This window comes from Papaver somniferum, chromosome 7, assembly GCF_003573695.1.
Source record: "Papaver somniferum cultivar HN1 chromosome 7, ASM357369v1, whole genome shotgun sequence".
NCBI lineage: Eukaryota > Viridiplantae > Streptophyta > Magnoliopsida > Ranunculales > Papaveraceae > Papaver > Papaver somniferum.
Window position 1 is genome coordinate 14,385,219 of NC_039364.1, and position 22,383 is coordinate 14,407,601.

Genomic DNA, 22,383 nt, shown 5'->3' on the forward strand with positions numbered 1-22,383 from the left:
GGTGTAACTGGTCCTTGTAACTAGTGTAACTGATCCCAGTAACTGGTAATAGGTGTTGGTAATTGGTGTAACCGATCCTAGTAACTGGTGTGACCGGTCCTAGTATTTGGTGTAACTGGTCATGATAACTGGTGTAATCGGTCCTGGTAATTGGTGTAACTTGTTCTGTTAACTGTGTAACCGGTCACCATATTTGAAACACAATTAGAGTCATTTGATTATATTTCATGATTGACTGATCATCATATTTGATCTAGAAGTATTAGATAAATATGGTTAAGTTAAAAGTGTTCATGTGGCTTACTTCGGTTAACTATATGGTTGGATTCATCTTTTTTACGAAGTTTCCGACTTATAGTAGTCCACTTACCGCCGGGTTTCTATCTCGGAGCCAGGTTCATGCCTCAAAGTTAACGAAAAGGGGTCAGTTTAAGGTTTGGTAGAACTACCTGAGAAGGTCCGAAACTCTTGTTTGCATATATAGTATGCGAACACAGTGGTTGAGTTCTAGAATCAGTATTGTATGATTCTCATACTCATGAACTTAAACATTTATGATCCGAGGAATGCAAAGTTTGCAAACTGTGGCTTAATGCAAAGTTTGTGTAGCGCCCCCTAAGATAGCAGCTAACTAAACCAACAGACTAAACTAAATAAATAGGCACCATGAATCTAAATCATTTACTTAAACATTGAATTAAGAAATCTATTACAAAACTTAACAAAAACTAACCCCGCTCAGAAATATATATACAAGAACTCATTTCAATTGATACATATATAATAGTCATTTAGTTTTTAAATAAAATTTACAACATAATAAACATAATAAACATAACAATATTTAACTAATTAACGGAGTCAACTCCTCGAAGCTTTCGTTGTGCAACCCTGATCTGTCTTTGAAACTGAAAGTGGAAAAGGGTGTGCACAGAGTGCCCAGTAGGAATAACATTTAACTTTAAAGAAATCATGAGCAAGATTTGCAAAACAATTAATGTTTTCCCGAACATCAGTGACTAAGTCACAGGAATGCACAAACATGTATATGGACAAACTCCTTCGTCAAACTATGTATAATATGGTTGTGCATTTACGAAATTGCAAATCCACACCTAATCGTACATATGGATGTCGACAATTCCGAACTCGTAAACTGTCGACCGATATAAGCATAAAAGCTGAATTCATGTAGATATAAATGTGAATGAGCGTACCCTATATACCACATGTGGAAATTCTCATTTCCCATAACAATTCATAATGACATACCTTACAAGTACTTTATATTTCATGGAAAGATTCAAAGAATCGACAGAATTATCATAAGGCAGTTTATATAAAGCATGGAATGCATGACAGACAATGTATGAGTTGATAAACATAAACTTTTGTAAATGAAAGCAACAATGGTTCCAAAAGAGTTAAAGTATTCCCACCTCTTTTGATGACAATCCAAGCCTACCTCGAGATCCACGATCCACTGGTTCTTCCTTTGAATCGATCGTTGTTAATAAAGATCAACTGTTAATCACACAAGCACTCTAAGAGGTTAGCCAAAAGGCCCACACAAGGCTCATATCATAATCTCATAGAAGTCTCTAGTTATAGGCTAAGTGAAATAACTAATGGTTCTAATCTTATTTTTTAACTTGGTAAAAGTAATTTTGGGATAAAACAATATCTACTTATCCAAATAGGGTCAAATAGGGTATCATCGGAAACCCTCGAAAAACTCTACAACTTTTCAGAAGGAACCGAAACCTAATTCGGACCATAAGTGGTCCAAAAACTCATTTTACTATATATGGCCCTAAGCCCAACCTCATGGTCCTGATCCTGTCCAACCCATCAAACCGGCCCATTAACTATTTGACTAACCCATTGGGTCAACCAACGACCCTAACCGTTAACCCATTTCTCTTAGCCACAACCCAAATGGCCTGACAGCTTACTCGGTCATCTTCTTCACCAGTTCCTGGAAATATTCCCAAGTGTTTTCCTAATAACACAGTTCCAGGGGTCAACTTCAGGTTCTTAAGAATCACAGGGTCACCACCTACAAATTATGCGTACTGAATATTTTCCAGTTACCAATATAACCTATCTAAAAAGGCTCCTACTTATATCAACTCGTGACTGTTTACACACAGATTCAGCTGTGACGGGTACTTTTCTATCAAGCATAACTCACTCGTTTCTCAACCAAAATGATCAAACTTTATATGCACTGAACCACTATACAAAGGGCTACAATTTACGTTTATAGAACTACATCTAATTCAATCATTAAAGTACCTAAACAATTGTATAGATATGGAGCAGTAAACAATTAACTTTACATAAAATCATGATTTTCAAATAACAAGAACTTGATTGTTTCTACTCTAATTTCTATCTAACAGCTACCCAATTCTTCAAAAACATTCTAGAGTAGTTTAAAAATTTTACCTTTGTTTCTTAAACTTGTTTCCATCATGCCCATCTTCTTAAGAATTAATTCATCATCATATGATTAAGAACACCATTAACATAAGTTCTTCCAAGTTCTTCTCCCACAAACCATAACCTATCTTCTACTGATTTCTATAAGAATTATCCATCATCACCCTATTCAAATAAGAATTCCTTAACTCCCATCAATAACAAGAACCTAATTCTCTCCATAACCATTTCTTAAACTCCTTCTTTTCCTCTCCTCCTTCCTTCTCAAACTAATCCCTTCTTTTAAAACAAGCAACACCAACTCTCTCGATGACTAATAACCCCGCTTCATCAAAAGATCCTGCTTAGTTCTCAAATAAGATAAGTTTCACACATAAAATATTTATTTAGTTAACTAACGTAATTAGGTCATTAGCCTAATCTAAACATAATTAGGTCTAACTTAATTAGTAAGTTCTTTTACTATACTAACCAATCCAAATTACTAAGGGACATTCTTTCACTAAGGGAAGGCCCACTCGAAGGTCAGGGTCAAATCGAAAGCTCCGGTCAACAGCAACGGCATTGGTCAATTCTGGTAGACTTCGGTCAAACTTCAGCATCTAACTTTCGAGTGCGATATCTTTCTCATCCGATATCCGTTTGACGCGTTCGAATAATCCATTTCGCGCAACTTTTCGAGATCTATCTAATGGTACTAATTTCGTATCTGAATCATTGTTAGACTAATTTATATTAACTAATGTTCGTGTTAAACTAATCAAATTATTAGCGGCTAATTCGTCACTTGACTAGTATAATAGCATTGACGATCTTGACGATCCTTACATTCTCCCCACCTTATACATTTTCGTCCTCGAAAATCGAACCATCATTCATGTCTTTAAAAACTCCCCACCTTATAGAGTAATCCTATCTCCTATCTAAGTGCAAATAATATAAAACAAAGCACAAACCTATATGGTCCCTACAACTAAAATTTGTGGCTCTAGGTTCAACTATGTTGATTTAATAATTATCAAATAAAGAAGTCTACGTTGCTTAGACTAATTTCTGTTTTATAAGATATCTGTCTCTAACTTCAAGGAAGAATCCTACGAATCTATTGGTTTTCTAAATTAATTTACAGTATTTTCTATGATCGGTCATCTCTGAATGCAGTCGCCCTGTCAAGGTTGGCCAATCCCGACAATGCCTTCCTACGAACAGAGAAAACACAACCTTCACTATTCCCCAATGCTGGATTAATTAAGTGCTAACTTATTATGACTAACTAATTTCTGAATTCTAATATAACTGATTTGACTAAAAATTTTACTTCATAAATTATATACATAATTCACAGCATTTTAAACAATTTAATCATCTAAATATTTATTTCTTTTACAAGTATAAGTAATCCCAATTCGATTTTATGTCAACTTATAATATTTGATAATTTTAACATTAGTGTGATATTATATATATAATTTTTTTAAATATTATCTATTATAAATTTCTACCAGCTTCATTACTCAAATACTATCATTAATTGTGTTATTGTTCTCATTATTCTTAAGTTGCTAGTCCAGTTGGTACACTAAGCCTTAATCTTCTAAATACAATTCCACACTCACATAAAAATTGATATAATAGATTTTATTTAATCAGATTGAATCCGTATGCTATATCTGGTTTATATATTGGCGTTGGTAATCTAATATGATTTAAATTTGAGTCTGCATAAAATTATAATATATCCTAACAGTCTTTAGATTTTGCTATTAACGTAGAGTATCCTATTCATATACAAATTTATTTTATTTTAATTCTTTTATTACACAAAACATTCAAATACTACTATTACTAATTCATGTATATTTACTTCATTTTAGAGACTTACTGAATCATTGGTTAGATTAGGATAATTTAGGTATAAGATTACTAAGAAATTTAGTCTTTTTATTTTACGCAATTTATCTGCACGTTCTTAGGTCTAATCTAATAAATCTTATATTATCTATCTGATTTGAATGCACAAGAGAATATTTCTAATTCTATTAAATTTAAAAAATCTAGCCATAGATAATTACTAAAATCTTCGCGTAGTTACTTAATCTATTATTACTTTTTCCATATACATTTCCTAATAAGATTTTTAATTAGCTAAAGTTCATTACAATATTATTTAATAATGTTATAAAATTACTTTTATCATGATTATTTGTGATCTTATTATCATTTAATATGTTTAGCATTAATGGTCGAACTATTATTTTAACTACTCTTAGAAAGTGTTATCAAGTCCCAACAAAATTATCAATATTTATGTGATTATAAATTATTGACCCTACTTATAAGTCAAGGTCCTCGATAAATTTCTATGTGACATTGAAAATCCATCAATAATACTAATCTCACTATTTTTAGTATTGAATTATGTACATGTTCATACTTTTTAGACTAATTACTCTCTAATCTTTATTAGCTAAATTTATTGGTGTACCCTACAATTTTTACTTCATTACATATACAAACAACCAAATAAAACAAACAATCACTCAAATAAATCTTTTAATTATTGATAGCTTTTACTGATTAAGATTTATCTCACAACCCAACCCAGTTCTAAACTAATCTAGTTCACTAACTGGCACTGGCTATTTCTATTGTTTCCCATATAAGATTTAATAGTGAGCTCTGATACCAACATTGTAGCACCCCCTAAGCTAGCAGCTAACTAAACCAACATATTAAACTAAATAAAGAGGCACTATGAATCTGAATCATTTACTTAAACATTGAATTAAGAAATCTGCTACAAAAATTAACCCAAAACTAACCTCGCTCAAAAATATATATACAAGAACTCCTTTCAAATGATACATATGCAATAGTCATTTGGTTTGCAAATAAAATTTACAACATAATAAACGTAACAATATTTAACTAATTAACGGAGTCAACTCCTTGAAGCTTTCGCTGTGCAACTCTGATCTGTCTTTGAAACTGAAAGTGGAAAAGGGTGAGAACAGAGTGCCCAGTAGGAATAACATTTAACTTTAAAGAAATCATGAGCAAGATTTGGAAAACAATTAATGTTTTCCCAAACATCAGTGACTAAGTCACTGGAATGCACAAACATGTATATGTACAAACTCCTTCGTCAAACAATGTATAATATGGTTGTGCATTTTCGAACTCGCAAATCTACACCTAATCGTACATATGGATGTCGACAATTCCGAACTCGCAAAACTGTCGACCGATATAAGCATAAAAGCTGAATTCACGTAGATATAAATGTGAAGGAGCGTACCCGATATACCACATGTGTAAATTATCATTTCCCATAACAATTCATAATTACATACCTTACAAGTCCTTTCCATTTCATGGAAAAATTCAAAGAATCGACAGAATTATCATAATGCAGTTTATATAAAGCATGGAATGCATGACAGACAATGTATGAGTTGATAAACATAAACTTTTGTAAAAGAAAGCAACAATGGTTTCAAAAGAGTTAAAGTATTCCCACCTCTTTTGATGACAATCCAAGCCTACCTTGAGATCCACGATCCACTGGTTCTTCCTTTGAATCGATCGTTGTTAATAAAGATCAACTGTTAATCACACAAGCACTCTAAGAGGTTAGCCAAAAGTCCCACACAAGGCTCATATCATAATCTCATACAAGTCTCTAGTTATAGGCTAAGTGAAATAACTAATGGTTCTAGTCTTATTCTTTAACTTGTTAAAAGTAATTTTAGGATAAAACAATATCTACTTATCCAAATAGGGTCAAATTGGGTATCATCGGAAAGCCCTCGAAAAACTCTACAACTTTTCATAGGAACCGAAACCTAATTCGGAACATAAGTGGTCAAAAAACTCAATTTACTATTTATGGCCCTAAGCCCAACCTCATGGGCCTGATCCTGTCCAACCCATCAAACCGGCCCATTAACAATTTGACTAACCCATCGGGTCAACCCAAGACCTGAACCATTAACCCATTTCTCTTACCCACAACCCAAATGGTCTGACAGCTTACTCGGTCATCTTCTTCACCGGTTCCTGAAAATATTCCCAAGTGTTTTCCTAACAACACAGTTCCAGGGTTCAACTTTTAAGGTCTCTATATTAATATATACATTTCCAAAAGTATCAAACTCAAGTTCTTAAGAATCACAGGGTCACCACCTACAAATTTTCCGTACTGAATATTTTCCAGTTACCAATCTAACCTATCTAGAAAGGCTCCTACTTATATCAACTCGTGACTGTTTACACACAGATTCAGCTGTGATGGGTACTTTTCTATCAAGCATAACTCACTCGTTCCTCAACCAAAAATGATCAAACTTTATATGAACAGAACCACTATACAAAGGGCTACAATTTACGTTTGTAGGGCTACGTCTAATTCAATCATTAAGGTACCTAAACAACTGTATAGATATAGAATAGTAAACAATTAACTTTACATAAAATCATGATTTTCAAATAACAAGAACTTGATTGTTCCTACTCTAATTTCTATCTAACATCTACCCAATTCTTCAAAAACATTTTAGAGTAGTTTAAAAATGTTACCTTTGTTTCTTAATCTTGTTTCCATCATGCCCATGTTCTTAAGAATTAATTCATCATCCATATGATTAAGAACACCATTAACATAAATCCTTCCAAGTTCTTCTCCCACAAACCATAACCTATCTTCTATTGATTTATATAAGAATTATCCATCATCACCCTATTCAAATAACAATTCCTTAACTCTCATCAATAATAAGAACCTAATTCTCTCCATAACCATTTCTTAAACTCCTTCTTTCCCTCTCCTCCTTCCATCTCAAACTAATCCCTTCTTTTAAAACAAGCAACACCAACTCTCTCGACCCCGCTTCTTCAACAGATCCTTCTTAGATCTAAAATCAGATAAATTTCACACATAAAATATTTATTTAGTTAACTAACGTAATTAGGTCATTAGCCTAATCTAAACATATTTAGGTATAACTTAATTAGTAAGTTCTTTTACTATACTAACCACTCCAAATTATTAAGGGACACTCTTTCACTAAGGTAAGGCCCGCTCGAAGGTCAGGGTCAAATCGAAAGCTCCGGTCAACAGCAACGGCATCGGTTAACTCCGGTAGACTTTGATCAAACTTCAACATCTAACTTTCCTAGTGCGATATCTTTCTCATCTGGTATCCGTTTGACGCGTTCGAATAGTCCATTTCGCGTAACTTTTCGAGATCTATCTAATGGTACTAATTTCGTATCTAAATCGTTGTTAGATTAAGTTCTATTAATTAATGTTCGTGTTAAATTAATCAAATTATTAACGGTTAATTCTTCACTTGACTAGTATAATAGCGTTGACGATCTTGAGGATCCTTACAATTTGAAACACAATTAGATTCATTTGATTATCTTTAATGATTGACTGATCAACATATTTGATCTAGAAGTGATAGATAAATATGGTTAAGTTAAAAGTGTTCATGTGGCTAACTTCGGTTAAATATATGGTTGGATTCATCTTTCTTACTAAGTTTCCGACTTATAGTAGTCCAATTACCGCCAGGTTTCGATTTCGGAGTCAGGTTCATTCCTCGAAGTTGACGAAAAGGGGTTTGTATAAGGTTTGGAGGAATTACCTGAGAAGGTCTGAAACTCTTGTTTGCGTACCTAGTATGCGAACACAGTGGTTAAGTTATAGAATCGGTATTGTATGAGCTTCTCGGGTTCAAAGATTACTCGATTTGGACCCGAGCTTCTCATTCTGGTGAACTGAAGACGAAATATATCAGATTTTAACATCTCGGGTTCAAAGATTACTCGATTTGGACCCGAGATTCTCATTCTGGTGAACTGAGGACGAAATATATCATATTTTAACATCAACGATGAATCACACCATTTACGGGTAAGATTCCATGAGAATATTCTCAGATATCTTAAACACACACAAATTCGTCAATCTCGATAAAGAAACTGGCTCTGAGATTGAAACCTGGCCAAGAGCTACTACTATAAGTCCGAAAGTTCGTAAGAACGATGAATCACACAATTTACGGGTAAGATTCAATGAGAATATTCTCAGATATCTTAAACACACACAAATTCGTCAATTCCGAGAAAGAAACTAGTTCCGAGATCGAAACCTGTCCAGGAGCGGACTACTATAAGTCTGAAAATTCGTAAGAACAATGAATCACACCATTTACGGGTAAGATTCCATTGGAATGTTCTCAGAAACATCAAACACATACGAATTCGTCAACTTCGAGAAAGAAACTGTCTCCGAGATCGAAACCTGAGCAGGAGCGGACTACTATAAGTCTGAAAGTTCGTAAGAACGATGAATCACACCATTTACGGGTAAGATTCAATGAGAATATTCTCAGATATCTTAAACACACACAAATTCGTCAATGTCGAGAAAGAAACTAGTTCCCATATCGAAACCTGGCCAGGAGCAGACTACTATAAGTTTGAAAGTTCGTAAGAACGATGAATCACACCATTTACCGGTAAAATTCCATGGGAATGTTCTCAGAAACCTTAAACACACAAATTCGTCAATTTCGAGAAAGAAACTGTCTCCGAGATGAAACCTAACCAGGAGTGAACTACTATAAATCTGAAAGTTCGTAAGAACGATGAATCACACCATTTACGGGTAAGATTCAATGAGAATATTCTCAGGTATCTTAAACACACACAAATTCGTCAATTTCGAGAAAGAAACTAGTTTCGAGATTGAAACCTGGCCAGGAGTGGACTACTATAAGTCTGAAAGTTCGTAAGAACGATGAATCACACCATTAATTTACGGGTAAGATTCCATGGGAATAAACCTTAAACAAACACAAATTCGTCAACCTCGAGAAAAAAAATGGCTCCGAGATCGAAACCTGGCCAGGAGCGGACTACTATAAGTCTGAAAGTTCGTAAGAACGATGAATCACACCATTTACGGGTAAGATTCCATGGGAATATTCTCAGAAACCTTAAACCCACACAAATTCGTCAACTTCGAAGTATTATCCAGTTAATATTTAGAGATAAAGAATAGACATGAGTTTCCCGTTCGGATCAACTGAAGACGAAATACATCAGAATTCAACATCACAGGTTCAAAGATTACTAGAGTTAGACTTAAGTTTCTCGTTCGGATGAACTGAAGACGATATATATCAGAATTGAACATCATAGGTTCAAAGATTACTAGAGTTAGACCTAAGTTCCTCGTTCGGATGAACTGAAGACGAAATATATCAGAATTGAACATCACAGGTTCAAAGATTACTAGAGTTAGATCTGAGTTTCTCGTTCGGATGAACAAAAGACGAAATATATCAGAATTAATTGAACATCACAGGTTCAAAAATTACTAGAGTTAGACTTAAGTTTCTCGTTCGGATGAACAGAAGACGAAATATATCATAATTGAACATCACAGGTTCAAATATTACTAGAGTTAGACATGAGTTTCTCGTTCAGGTGAACAGAAGACGAAATATATTAAAATTGAACATCACAGGTTCAAAGATTACTAGAGTTAGACATGAGTTTCTCATTCGGATGAACTGGAGACGAAATATATCAGAATTGAACATCACAGGTTCAAAGATTACTAGAGTTAGACTGTGAAAATGACCATTTTACCCTTAATGGAAATAAGTGCAATAACTATTATGGAGACTGTGAAAATGACCAGACTACCCTTATCGGAAATAAGTTAAGTAAATATTACAGACTATGAAAATGACCATATTACCCTTAATAGAAATTAGTGCAACAAATATTATGGAGACTGTGAATATGACCAGACTACCCTTATCGGAAATAAGTAAAGTAAATATTACTGACTGTGAAAATGATCATATTATCCTTCATGGATATACATGCAATAAATATTATGGAGACTGTGAAAATGAACAGACTACCCTTATTACAAATAGGTAAAATAAATATTACAGATTGTAAAAATGACCATATTACCCTTATTGGAAATAAGTGCAACAGATATTATGGAAAATGTGAAAATGACCAGACTACCCTTATCTAATATAAGTAAAATAAATATCACGGACTATGAAAATGACTATTTTACCTTTACTGGAAATAAGTGCAATAAATATTATGTAGACTATGAAAATAATCAGACTACCCTTATCGGAAATAGGTAAAGTAAATATCACAGATTGTGAAAATGACCATATTACCCTTACTGGAAATAAGTGTAATGAATACTATGGAGACTATAAAAATGACCAAACTACCTCCATCAAAAATAAATAAAGTAAATCTTACAGACTGTGGAAATTATCATTTTACCCTTACTGGAAATAAGTGCAATAAATATTATGGAAATTGTGAAAATAATCATGCTACCATTATCTGATATAAGTAACGTAAATATTACAGACTGTGAAAATGACTATTTTACCCTTACTGGAAATAAATGCAATAAATATTATGGAGATTGTGAAAATAATCAGACTACCCTTATCGTAAATAGGTAAAGTAAATATTACAGATTGTGAAAATGACCGTATTACCCTTACTAGAAATAAGTGCAATAAATATTATGGAGACTGTGAAAATGACCAGACTACCCTATCAGGGATAAGTAAAGTAAATATTACAGATAGTGAAAATGACCATATTACCCTTACTAGAAATTAGTGGAATAAATATTATGGAGACATTGAAAATGACCAGACTACCCTTATCGAGAATAAGTAAAGTAAATATTACATACTGTGAAAATGCCCTATTACCCTTACTGGAAAATGACCATTTTACTCTTATATTCTCCAGAAGGGTAAAATAGTCATATTCACTGTCTGCAATATTTACTTTACTTATTTCCGATAAGGGTAGTCTGGTCATTTTCACAGTCTCCATAATATTTATTGCACTTATTTCCAATAAGGGTAATATGGTCATTTTCATAGTCGGTAATATTTACTTTACTTATTTCCGATAAGAGTAGTCTGGTCATTTTCACAGTCTCTGTAATATTTATTGCACAAATTTCCACTAAGGATAAAATAGTCATTTCCACATTTTGTAATATTTACTGTATTTATTTTCGATAAGGGTAGTATGGTCATTTTCACAGTCACCATGGTATTTATTGCACTTATTTCCACTTAGGGTAAAATGGTCATTTTCACAAACTGTAATATTTAGTTTACTTATTTCTGATAAGCGTAATCTCGTCATTTTCACAGTCTCCGTAATATTTATTGCACTAATTTCTACTAAGGGTAAAATAGTCATTTTCACAATCTGTAATATTTACTTTACTTATTTTCGATGAGGGTAGTTTGGTCATTTTCATATTCTCCATGATATTTTTTGCACTTATTTCCAGTAAGGGTAATATGGTCATTTTCATAGTCACCAATATTTAATTTACTTATTTTTTAAAAGGGTAGTCTGGTCATTTTCACAGTCTCCGTAATATTTATTGCACCAATTTGCAGTTAGGGTAATATGGTCATTTTCACTATTTGTAATATTTACTTTGCTTATTTTCGATAAGGGTAGTCTGGTCATTTTCACAGTCTCCATAATATTTTTGCACTTATTTCCAATAAGGGTAAAATGGTCATTTACACAGTTTCCATAATATTTATTGCACTTATTTCCAATAAGGGTAATGTGATCATTACACAATTTATAATATTTACTTTACCTATTTCTGATTAGGTAATCTGGTCATTTCACAGTTCCCATAATATTTATTGCACTTATTTTCAGTAAGGGGAAAATAGTCTTTTTCACAGTCTGTAATATTTACTTTGTGTATTTTCGATAAGGGTAGTCTGGTCATTTTCACAGTCTCCATAATTATTTTTAGTAAGGGTAGTATGGTCATTCTCACAATCTGTAATATTTACTTTACTTATTTCTGATAAGGGCACTCTGGTCATTTTCACAGTCTCCGGAATATTCATTGAACTTATTTCGGGTAAGGGTATAATCTGTCATTTTCACAATCATCGGAATTTTCATCGCACTTATTCCGATAAGGGTAGTTTGGTAATTTTCACAATATTCGGAAGAAACAGATATTTCTGTCGTTGTTTTGTCGACAAGATCGAGAGAAGAGGTTGGTATTTGTCCAAGTCAAATTTCCTACAAAGTCATGACTTGTTGACTTGGTCTTGATCATGTTTTCTAATATTAAGAAAATAAAATGAATAATAAAAAATATATTGAATTTTAGAAATTAAATAAAATTGTTATTTTGTATAAACATCATTTTAGATAAAATTGTTGTGAAAGTAGTGACAAGAAAAAAAAAATTGTTAATTTGGGGTTGTTTTAGATGTGGTGAAATTGTTGGGTGGAAACATCATTTTAGATTATAATTGTGATTGTCTGGATAATTGTCAACAAATATTATTGTTACTAATAAAATTTTTTAATATTCCTAATCATTATCACCAATAAAATTTTTATTAACAATTATAATTGTTAAAGGACTTATCACAGGTGTATCAGTGACTGGAAAAAAAATGTGACAAGTTACAATGTGACAATCCCGGTTTTGGTGTAGTGTTGGCGAATGTTGTAAAGTTGATTTCTATGATTTCTCCGATGGTGTTCTCGGGTATGTCTTGTTAACTCTTTGGGTCTTGTCTTGGTTTGCGCAAAGCGCATGTAATGGTCTTTGAATTATGGAAGTTTTTCTGGTAGTGTTGGCCGTGGATGTAGCCTGTAAAGGTGAACCACATATATCTGGTGTTTTGGTTGTGTGTGCTTATTTATCTTCTGTCTCTCTTATTATTTCTCCCATATTTGGTTCAAATCGCCAATTTCCCTTTGTGCTCCTCTGATTCCGTTACGCTCGGGGTGCCAATTTTCCCAACAACTGGTATCATAGCAATGGACGGGATGGTGTAATTAAACCTGGAATTGAATGATGGTTTATTGTTCGGGTGGAGAAATATTATTGAAGATAATTCTTCAACCGGTGTTTACACAAAGATTGAGTTTGTGATGTGATTTACAAATCGGAGGTTCAACTTGGTAGAATTGTATGTTCCTCGTTTAATTTTATGATGTAGTATGGGATGCAGAATAAGGCTGAATTAGGTGGATACATATATACTTCTTGAAGAGTATTAGTAATCATACACTATAAAGAATGGGTTACAAAGTTTGAAGAAAGGATGGGGCAGTGAAGTCTCATGTAGAAGCAAGTTCAACATCGCTTCGAAGTTATGCACGAGATGTTATAGATTTATGTTCTAAATTTATGTTAAAGTATTCTGGTTGGCTTGCACGTAGTATCAAGAATGTGCCTGATCTCGGAAGCATGTACCACAGTATGTATTCTGAGCGAGTATGTTGGGTATGATAGTGGTAAAGAGTAGGTCAGATTGGTGATGGCTTTGGGAATCACTTAAAGGATTAAGCCTGTTAATCACAGTGGAAATATCTAAAGGTTTGTTTTAGATACACGGTAATCATGACATGTGTTGGAGTATGATATTGAATCTAATTTTTCCTTTCTGGGTTAGAGTTCAATATGTTGTTAGCTTACTGGTTTGGTGGAGCTAGCAGTGATTCTTCTGGATGGTTCTCTTGGTGATCAATGGTGGAGTCTGTGCAAGGATTCGTTGATGGTGATCGAAGATTTTCATGGTGTTTGTGAAGCGTGGCCAGTTTTACAAGTGTTCTTCATAATGAAGATGGTTTGAAGACTTTTATCAACTTCATAGTGTTTTGGTCGAAGAGATGGTTCTATGAATATGGAAGTTCGGATGTGAGCTTCAAAAGTAATTCTACGGGTATATAGAGATGGTGAATAACTCTGGTGGAAGATGTAGGTAATTTCTTGTGATCGTCTCATGCTTGAAAGCATGATCCGAGGTGGAGAATTGTGGGACTTAGTCGTTGGTGTAAAGTTTGACCAAAAGTCAAACTCTATCTTGCACAAAGCTTGTTCCTAAAGTAATGATTTCTTAAGGGCCAAGTTTGTATCTCTATATATAGGATTAGAATTAGTTGTGTAGAAAAAATTCAATCTAGAAGAGTGGTAAATCCTTGTGCTTAGGAGGTAGGGAGGATCGTGTGCTACCGTGAAGGTCAATATCAGTGTGAGAAAAGAACTTGTAGAGAGAGGATTTTGGTGTTATAGTGTTTATGGTTTGGGGCTTTGCCCTAAACCAAGTTTCTAGTTTCCATGTTTCTCCTCTGTTAGTAGCAGCTATGAAGACGGTGTAGAAGAGAAGACATGAGGCTGATTTGGCGAATGTTATAAAGTTGATTTCTATGGTTTCTCCGATGGTGTTCTCGGGTATGTCTTGTTAACTCTTTGAGTCTTGTCTTGGGTTGCGGAAAGAGCATGTAATGTTCTTTGTTTTAATGGAAGTTTTTCTGGTGGTGTTGGCCGTGGATGTAGCCTGTAAAGGAGAACCACGTATATCTTGTGTTTTGGTTGTGTGTGCTTATTTATCTTCTGTCTCTCTTATTATTTCTCCCATATTTGGCTCAAATCGCCAATTACCCTTTGTGATCCTGTGATTCCGCTATGCTCGGGATGCCAATTTTCCCAACAGGTTTGTGTTGAAATGATCTCAATAGATATAGGTTTCATTATCATGAATTTATTCCTGTATCATGAATTTAAAGTTCTTGTGGAATACACATGGAAACCTCCAATTAAGATGTTCATCGTGCTCAACTTTTGGTCATTTGAATGGAAAATGTCCGAAGACAAAATCACAATGCTTAGAGGAGCAACACCACCATAAATAGAGGAGAGTTTCTTCCTTCCACATACAATAAGTTCAATCGAACTCTTTGCTCTTAGTTTAATAAATAATAAAATATAAGTTGAACCCGTTCATCAGCAGCAGCACCATAAAAACCTAAGTTGAATGGCATCCATTTTTTCTCGACTTAATTTCTTAGGCAAAAGTTGAGCTGATCTTAATGAAAATTCATACCAAACTGCAGTAGGCTTTATAACATAAACGTTGAAGAATGCAAATCGCATATCCTACAGTTAAGATAACAGATCTGCTATTTCACTAAATTTTCATAACAAATTCAAAGACTGCTGATAACAAATGCTAACCCCAACCATATCACGAGCGAATACAGTGAAACTACGGGAAAGTGCTTTTGAAGCATAATCTCCCCTAGGAAGACTCTGACACTGCGAGCAATTTTCCTTCCCGATGGCCTCCACATCCACACCATCTCCCGAAATTACAAGCACAACCTGATTATCTGGACCATGCTATAAAACAATGTGTACAAGGTATGAAGGGTTTCTTCCATGGGGCGGTGCTTGCGGCTGGACCGGTAGTATACGGAGTATCAAGATTATCCCTACCAAGACCCATTAATCCTCCTTGAAACATCAGTAGAATGCATAAATTAATCCTCCTTGAAACATCAGTAGAATGCATAATAAATGCTTAAGCGTAGTCATATACAGTGACTTTTACGATGTTCACATTCTGCGACCCTTTCTTAGCCTTTCAACTTCAGCCATCTGGGGCTAGCTTAGATATCAGATCCGGTCTAACCACCGTTCTAGCCTTTCAACTTCAGCCATCTGGGGCTAACTTAAATAACAGATCCGATCCAACCACCGAGAGAATACCAATATCAGATCCGATCCAACCACCGAGAGAGCATGGCAGTTTTTGCAAGTGGGGCTAACTTAATTAGTCCGATCAAAAAAAAAACCACCAATGGTGAATACCATGGGTCTCTCCGGAGATTACGGGCTAATCCCAACTCATGGGTCTCTCCAGAGATTACGGGCTAATCCCAACTCGTCGATGGACTGAGCTTCTCCCTTAGACCCTCCAACCAACTCTTCGCCATTGGCAATCATGTATTCTAGCCCCAAATGCTTATAAACCAATTTATCTTGATTGACTTTACCGATGTGGGATTAATTATTTTACTGTATTATAAATATGGCAACTAACTATTCTGTCATAACGTGTTCGGGCTAGATTTTGGTGCGGGCCATGTGAACGAGCCTCTCTTTATTTTACAGTCCCAGTTATCATAATTAGAAACAAAACAACTTGCCTCGCCTAGGGCATCGGATTTATATTCTCTTTATATTCGTGGTTCATGCAACACTGCAATTTAAAATGGCGTCGCTCACTGCACTTTGTTTGAATCGACCAAAAACAATTTAATCTACGTCTTAAAAGATATTGTCGGGGCTTTTTAAATTACTAGTTGATCTCGGTTCAGCCTTATGCTGTCAGGTATGGGGTTTAGACAGCGTCATTGTATTCTAAACTAAACTACACTTATGCTCTGTCTAGTGTTTACTTTCTATAGTTTTAAAATTTCACCCATAGCTGTTACTTGCATGCCAAACAGATGGAGTAAAACAAATTTTTTCTGGTTTGTGCTCTCAATCTCTCTATAAATGGAAGTTGCAAAAACTGAGATAACATCAACACTCCCTTTTCATAAAAATCAAACAAGAAAAAGAAAAGGTTGGATTATCAATCATTGACCGAAATGAATAACCAGATATACGACGATGATGAGCTATTAAGTTTATCAGGTCAGCTGACAAATTTAATTATCGGATTATACTTCTTTTATTTGTTCTGGAGAAAAGCGCTACACTCTTCAGGCGATAGTTGCTGGTGCAAGTGCTTATTCACACTTCTACGATTATGCACGCATTCTCCAGGTGAACTACATTAAAGACATCCTTAAATACCCCACTTACACGCAGACGCTTGTTACTAAGTGCATTCGGATAGAAAGGACCTTCGTCTTGGAAAAACATGATCCTCAGCTTCTTTGCATTGCTTAGAACACTAGGGATGAATGTTTCTGGCACTCTTTCCATAGTTAGCTGTAGCCTACGAATTTGAGACATTGTCTCTGATAGCTAACCATTCAGATATTTTTTGTTTCAAGCGCATTAGATTTCCGAGAAAAACAGCTGCAAGGGGTGAACCAGCACATTTTCTTGATACCTCCTCTCCTATGTTAGACATATTTAGAGTTTCGACTTCTCCGCCAGGATAAAAAGCTCTATTCTTAATAATTAACCAGCATTCTTGATTACTAAAGGTTGTTAGATTGTACGGTGGAATTGTACCCCTAATAATACATGCAACATTTTCTTTACGTGTAGTTACTACCTTGAGCACTCTCACTTAAATAATTAACCTTTAAGTTTCTCCCAGTCTTCGGCATTCTCGTTCCACAGATGTCTAGTACCAACAGATATTTTTTCCCTCTAATGGTTTCATGAAATTTCCTTACAAGTAAATTGACGCAGACACGTCGCACTTTTTTTCAGTGAAGGATAAGAATGTTTCTTAAGATTAGAAAAATATCAAAATCGTCAGAAACACAGACCCACGCTCTTGGCTCAAAGCTTCTCTCAGTCGTCTTTGTATATCAGTTGAGCGAGGGTCATCTTAGCAAGAGATATCAAGTTACACAAGAAAGAGAAAGGTATCTTGGCAAGTGATGTTCAAATCCTCAACAAGGAAAAGTCTATCTTAGTAAGCAATGCAGAAGTTCTCAAAAAAGAAAAACTCCATCTTGTCAACTGATGTTGAAGTACTGAGGAAGGAGAAGGTTATCTTGTCAAATGATGCAGAATTACTCACCAGAGAGAAGGAAAAACTGCAAGGTGATATTGAATTTCTTAATGAGGAGAAGAATGAGTTTGTTAGGTCTGTGATATCTGATGTTGGTCAGGCTATGCAAGAAGAAACAGATTAACGAAAGAAAGCACTATCTGATAGTGAAAAGGCATTGGAGGAGCTTATAGCGCTATACCAAAGTCAGGCTGTCAGGGAATGCTGGTACATAATCGAACTTCAAGAAATTCAGCAAGAATTGATCAAGGTATAAGTACCAACAGTTTTTTTTTTTATTATTATATATTTTTTTCCACAAGTTTATCATTTATTTGTGTATGCATTTTCTATAGGTGTTAGGGTCAGAAATGGGAAGCAGAATGACGGGGTTTCGAGTAAAGATAACAAGAGCAGGAAACCAAGAAATTTGGAACTATAGAGAGAATAAGACAGCCACAATGAAAGAAGTAATTAAAAAAAAAAAACTATGAAAGAAGTAATTAGTCATCCAAATATGAAAAAGAACTGATGATAAGTAAGCTTATAAAATTTTCTGCCTGTCGACTCTTTTGAATAGTTAGTTACTGGATTCGCCTATGATGCCTAGTCATCTGAGGCTTTTAGCTCTCTCTCTATCTATCTATCTATCTATCTATATATATATATCATCTAAGGCTTTTAGCTCTATATAAAGACATTTTCTGGGTAAATGATTTGTATAATTAAATGCTGTTTCCAGCAACAACTGCTTGGTGGTGGTGATTTACATAAATTGTGTCAGTACTCCAGTTTCTGAGCAGCACCACCAGAAATAGGGGAGATTTTCTCTCTTCCACATGCTATAAGTTCAGTTGAAGTCTTTGCAAATGCTATAAGAAACAGTTGAATCGTTCATCAGAAGCAGCACCAGGAAAACCTAAGATGTACGCGGGAGAAGAATTCAGAAGATGCTCTAGATGGCTATGACAACATCTAAAGAAACTAAAGAATAGAGAAAAACAAAAGATATAATAAGGATAACAGAAATGGGAACTAGTGGGGCAAGCATATTTGATCTTACATAATTCCGTAAATGCAAGTTTACAGATCATATTAACGTCCGACATGCCAATATTAATGTCGGAGTTACTGATATCCTATAGAATTCGACGTTACCCACTTAAGGTGAACACGACTTCGACTGAACTTATAGCATGTGGAAGGAAGAAACTTATTCTACTAACCTTGCAAATATATAATGATAACAATGGCTTCATTTTCCTACGTACTCAGGGGGATATATATAATGATGCATTGTTGGTAGAGTCGGTGATATCCCAACAAATCTTGTGTTGAACAATGACGCAACTGAACCTCAGCGTTAAATAATTGTATAAAAAAACTTATACAAGTGCAGGAAATAGGAATGATATGCGCGGATAACTTCAATTATAAAACTAACAAGTAAGAAAATGGCAAAATCTATATTGCATCCTTGGTACTAGTATGTCATGTACCTAGCCAGAAATGACCATTCCAATGGATAGGGAAACGTAACACTTCTACAAGACTAACAATTAGTTAGTATGGGTATTCTCTCAAGTTTAAAAAAGAAAAAATCTCGTAAATCTAAAGTTGCTAACAAAGTTTCGGCATGGGGCTTAGAATTTCCACCACTAAAAACTAATCGTGAAGAAATGTTTAGCGATCTTGTAAAAAATCACGGTTGATCTAGTTATAGAAGATGTTGACGAGCATGTTAACTGACAATAGTTACGGGTCTTTCTTGTCTTGTCATTAGGCAGTGGTATTTGTTGTGACTTGCAACTTTATTCTAGCTTTTCTTTTGTTTTGTATTTTTTTTCTGTGGGCTTTTCTCTATATGTCAGTTGCATTCGCCCGCACACAGCTTACGTGCCTTTTAATCTATTCTCTTTGATGGATCAAAAAAAAGAAAAAAATATTAGTTAGGTTGTAGTTAAAGACGAGAGTTGAAACGTAGATCATGATAGGTATCGCATCGAAGTCTGCCTATTTGACTCTAATGTTCTTAAGAAAGTTACTGATGAATGATGACAGAATTTAGTGTTGTTCCCTTTTTAGACTCCCAATTCTATGACATCAAAGTGATCGAACCTTAATATAACATGCAAAGATACAAAATTAGATCCCCAAGTTTAGTGTTGTTCTCTATCTATATGCTAAGAAGTACGAACAAAATAGATTCTTTCATACCGCTGAGAAAGCTCTCACTTTCCACGATTTTCCTTCAATACCAATTCAACTACAATGTGTAAGAACGAAAAGATTTCATTAAGATACTTTGAAAAGGCTTATGCAATCTCAATTTGAAACTCGAATAAATATATATATTACTGCTTCAGAAGCACAACGAATATTACTAGTTAATATTATACCGGGGATCTCAAAATATTGCAAGCTACTATGCCGTCAAACCACAGCTTTTTGTCTCCTCAATTTCAGCTGACTTCATTATTTCTCTCTCAATTCTTTTAGCGAAACCAAGGTGTTTTTGTGAGTGTAAATTGGCCTAAATGCAGTAAAATCCACAATTTTTTTGAGGTAGAAGATATTAGGTCATAAATACTGAAAGACCTAGAATTGTAACATAAAACACCTCCATTCTTGGTAATGGCTAATGGTTGAGTTTCAAAATGACTAAACTCTTTACGCCAACCCAATGGCTCATGTTCCACCAGCTCTTTCATGTTAACAACATCGTTCTTCTTTTTCAGTAGCCATATGTCAAAACATGAGCATTCGGTGTCACTTTCATCTCTGACACCATAACACAAAATCCCACCAAAATCCCATATAAAGTGATTATACCAAGTATCTAGGTGCGGTGGTGAAGGAGGTAGTAAAAAATGTTCACGAAACTTTTCATCAATAAAGCCTTCCCACTTTTTCACCCAAATGCAGCTCGCCGTTGTATTTATTAAGCGCTTCTTTCCAATAAAGAGCTCCATTCATATACAGATCTGCAACATACATGCGTGTTTTAGAATCCAACCTCCCGATATTTCTCCACCCATTGCCACTTCCTAGAGTATACACTGCAACCTCCATAACATTAAGTTCTGCCTTTAAGTTATACAATTGAACAACTTTATACTCATTAGTTGAAGGGACGTAACCAAATCCGCTAGCCCAATAAAAATACTTATCTTCAGAATCCCTCTCAATTTTTGGAAGCACGACATATTCCTTAGTCACGGGGTTAAAAATGCAAGCAGGATGATCTCCGTGTCCATATAGACAGACTAAACCATTGAACGAACCAATAACCTGATAATTATAAGGATATCTAAATGGAGGGGTGAAATTGATCCTTCTAGTACCGTGAATAGGTGTCTCATCATGACTCTCATTATACTCAAAGTAGTGAAGTTGATAATTCTTAGCTCTAACAAGATAACCAAACTTACCAGCAGAATCAACGGATTGATTAAGATGAGTTAGATGCATCTGAGAAAACAATGGATGATGAGATACAAGATTTCTCCAGGGATTACACACCAATTTACACTCTAATACTGATTCGGTAGGTAGACGAGTTATGATGTCCAGTACAATGTCCGATGGGAGATTGTTGAAATTCCCCATGAGATGAGAATTCTTTCGGAGAATCACAGACGATATAAGTGAGAGATGAACACTTAGGGTTAAAAGAATATGGTGATGGAAGCTGGAGATTTGGAAACGCATGAATTTATTTACGGCATGAATTTAATTGTGTACGGACTACTAGACTACTAGTAGATCCAAATCATCCAATAATGGGCCTTAGCCCCTTTTTAACTTCTGTTCGCATTGGGTCCATTACCATTATTGGAGCACCATCACAAGAAATAGTTGAATCCGTTCATCAGCAGAAGCGCCACTGAAAAAACCTGAGATATTGGTCTTGTAGTCGGAGAAAATGCTCTTGATGGCTGCTATTTTTACTGCGGGTAGTGTTTGGAAGTATTTTCAAGTGTCACACCACAAACCCAAAAGCATTCTTGCTTTGTTTGAGAATAGCCATAGACTCTATCATTTCTTTGCAAGTCAAATAAATGGAAGATTTTATTTTATACATCCAATTTTTTTTCCATAGAAGGAGGTGGTTATTGGGCGGCTTATTATATCTTCCGGAGCAAAAATGCACGCAACAGGAGGCCTAATACTAGTATACAGTAGAACAGGTGTAAGAATGTTGTGTTTGAAAAAAGAAGAAACCAACTTTCAACGAGTAAAACTGTAAAACAAACTGGACACTAGGGATGTTGTCGTCTCTTCTCCTCTATTTTTGTGTCATCCGATTTTCCTAAGACCAGAGAGATAT

General features: G+C 34.8%; 1 protein-coding gene across 1 annotated transcript; it reads right to left on the reverse strand.

Moving 5' to 3' along the window:
- Positions 1–20,942: 20,942 nt before the first annotated feature.
- LOC113294171 (F-box/kelch-repeat protein At3g23880-like) lies at positions 20,943–21,662 on the reverse strand. The gene has a single exon (XM_026542587.1). The coding sequence runs from the start codon at positions 21,660–21,662 to the stop codon at positions 20,943–20,945; it is 720 nt and encodes a 239-aa protein (XP_026398372.1).
- Positions 21,663–22,383: the final 721 nt, after the last annotated feature.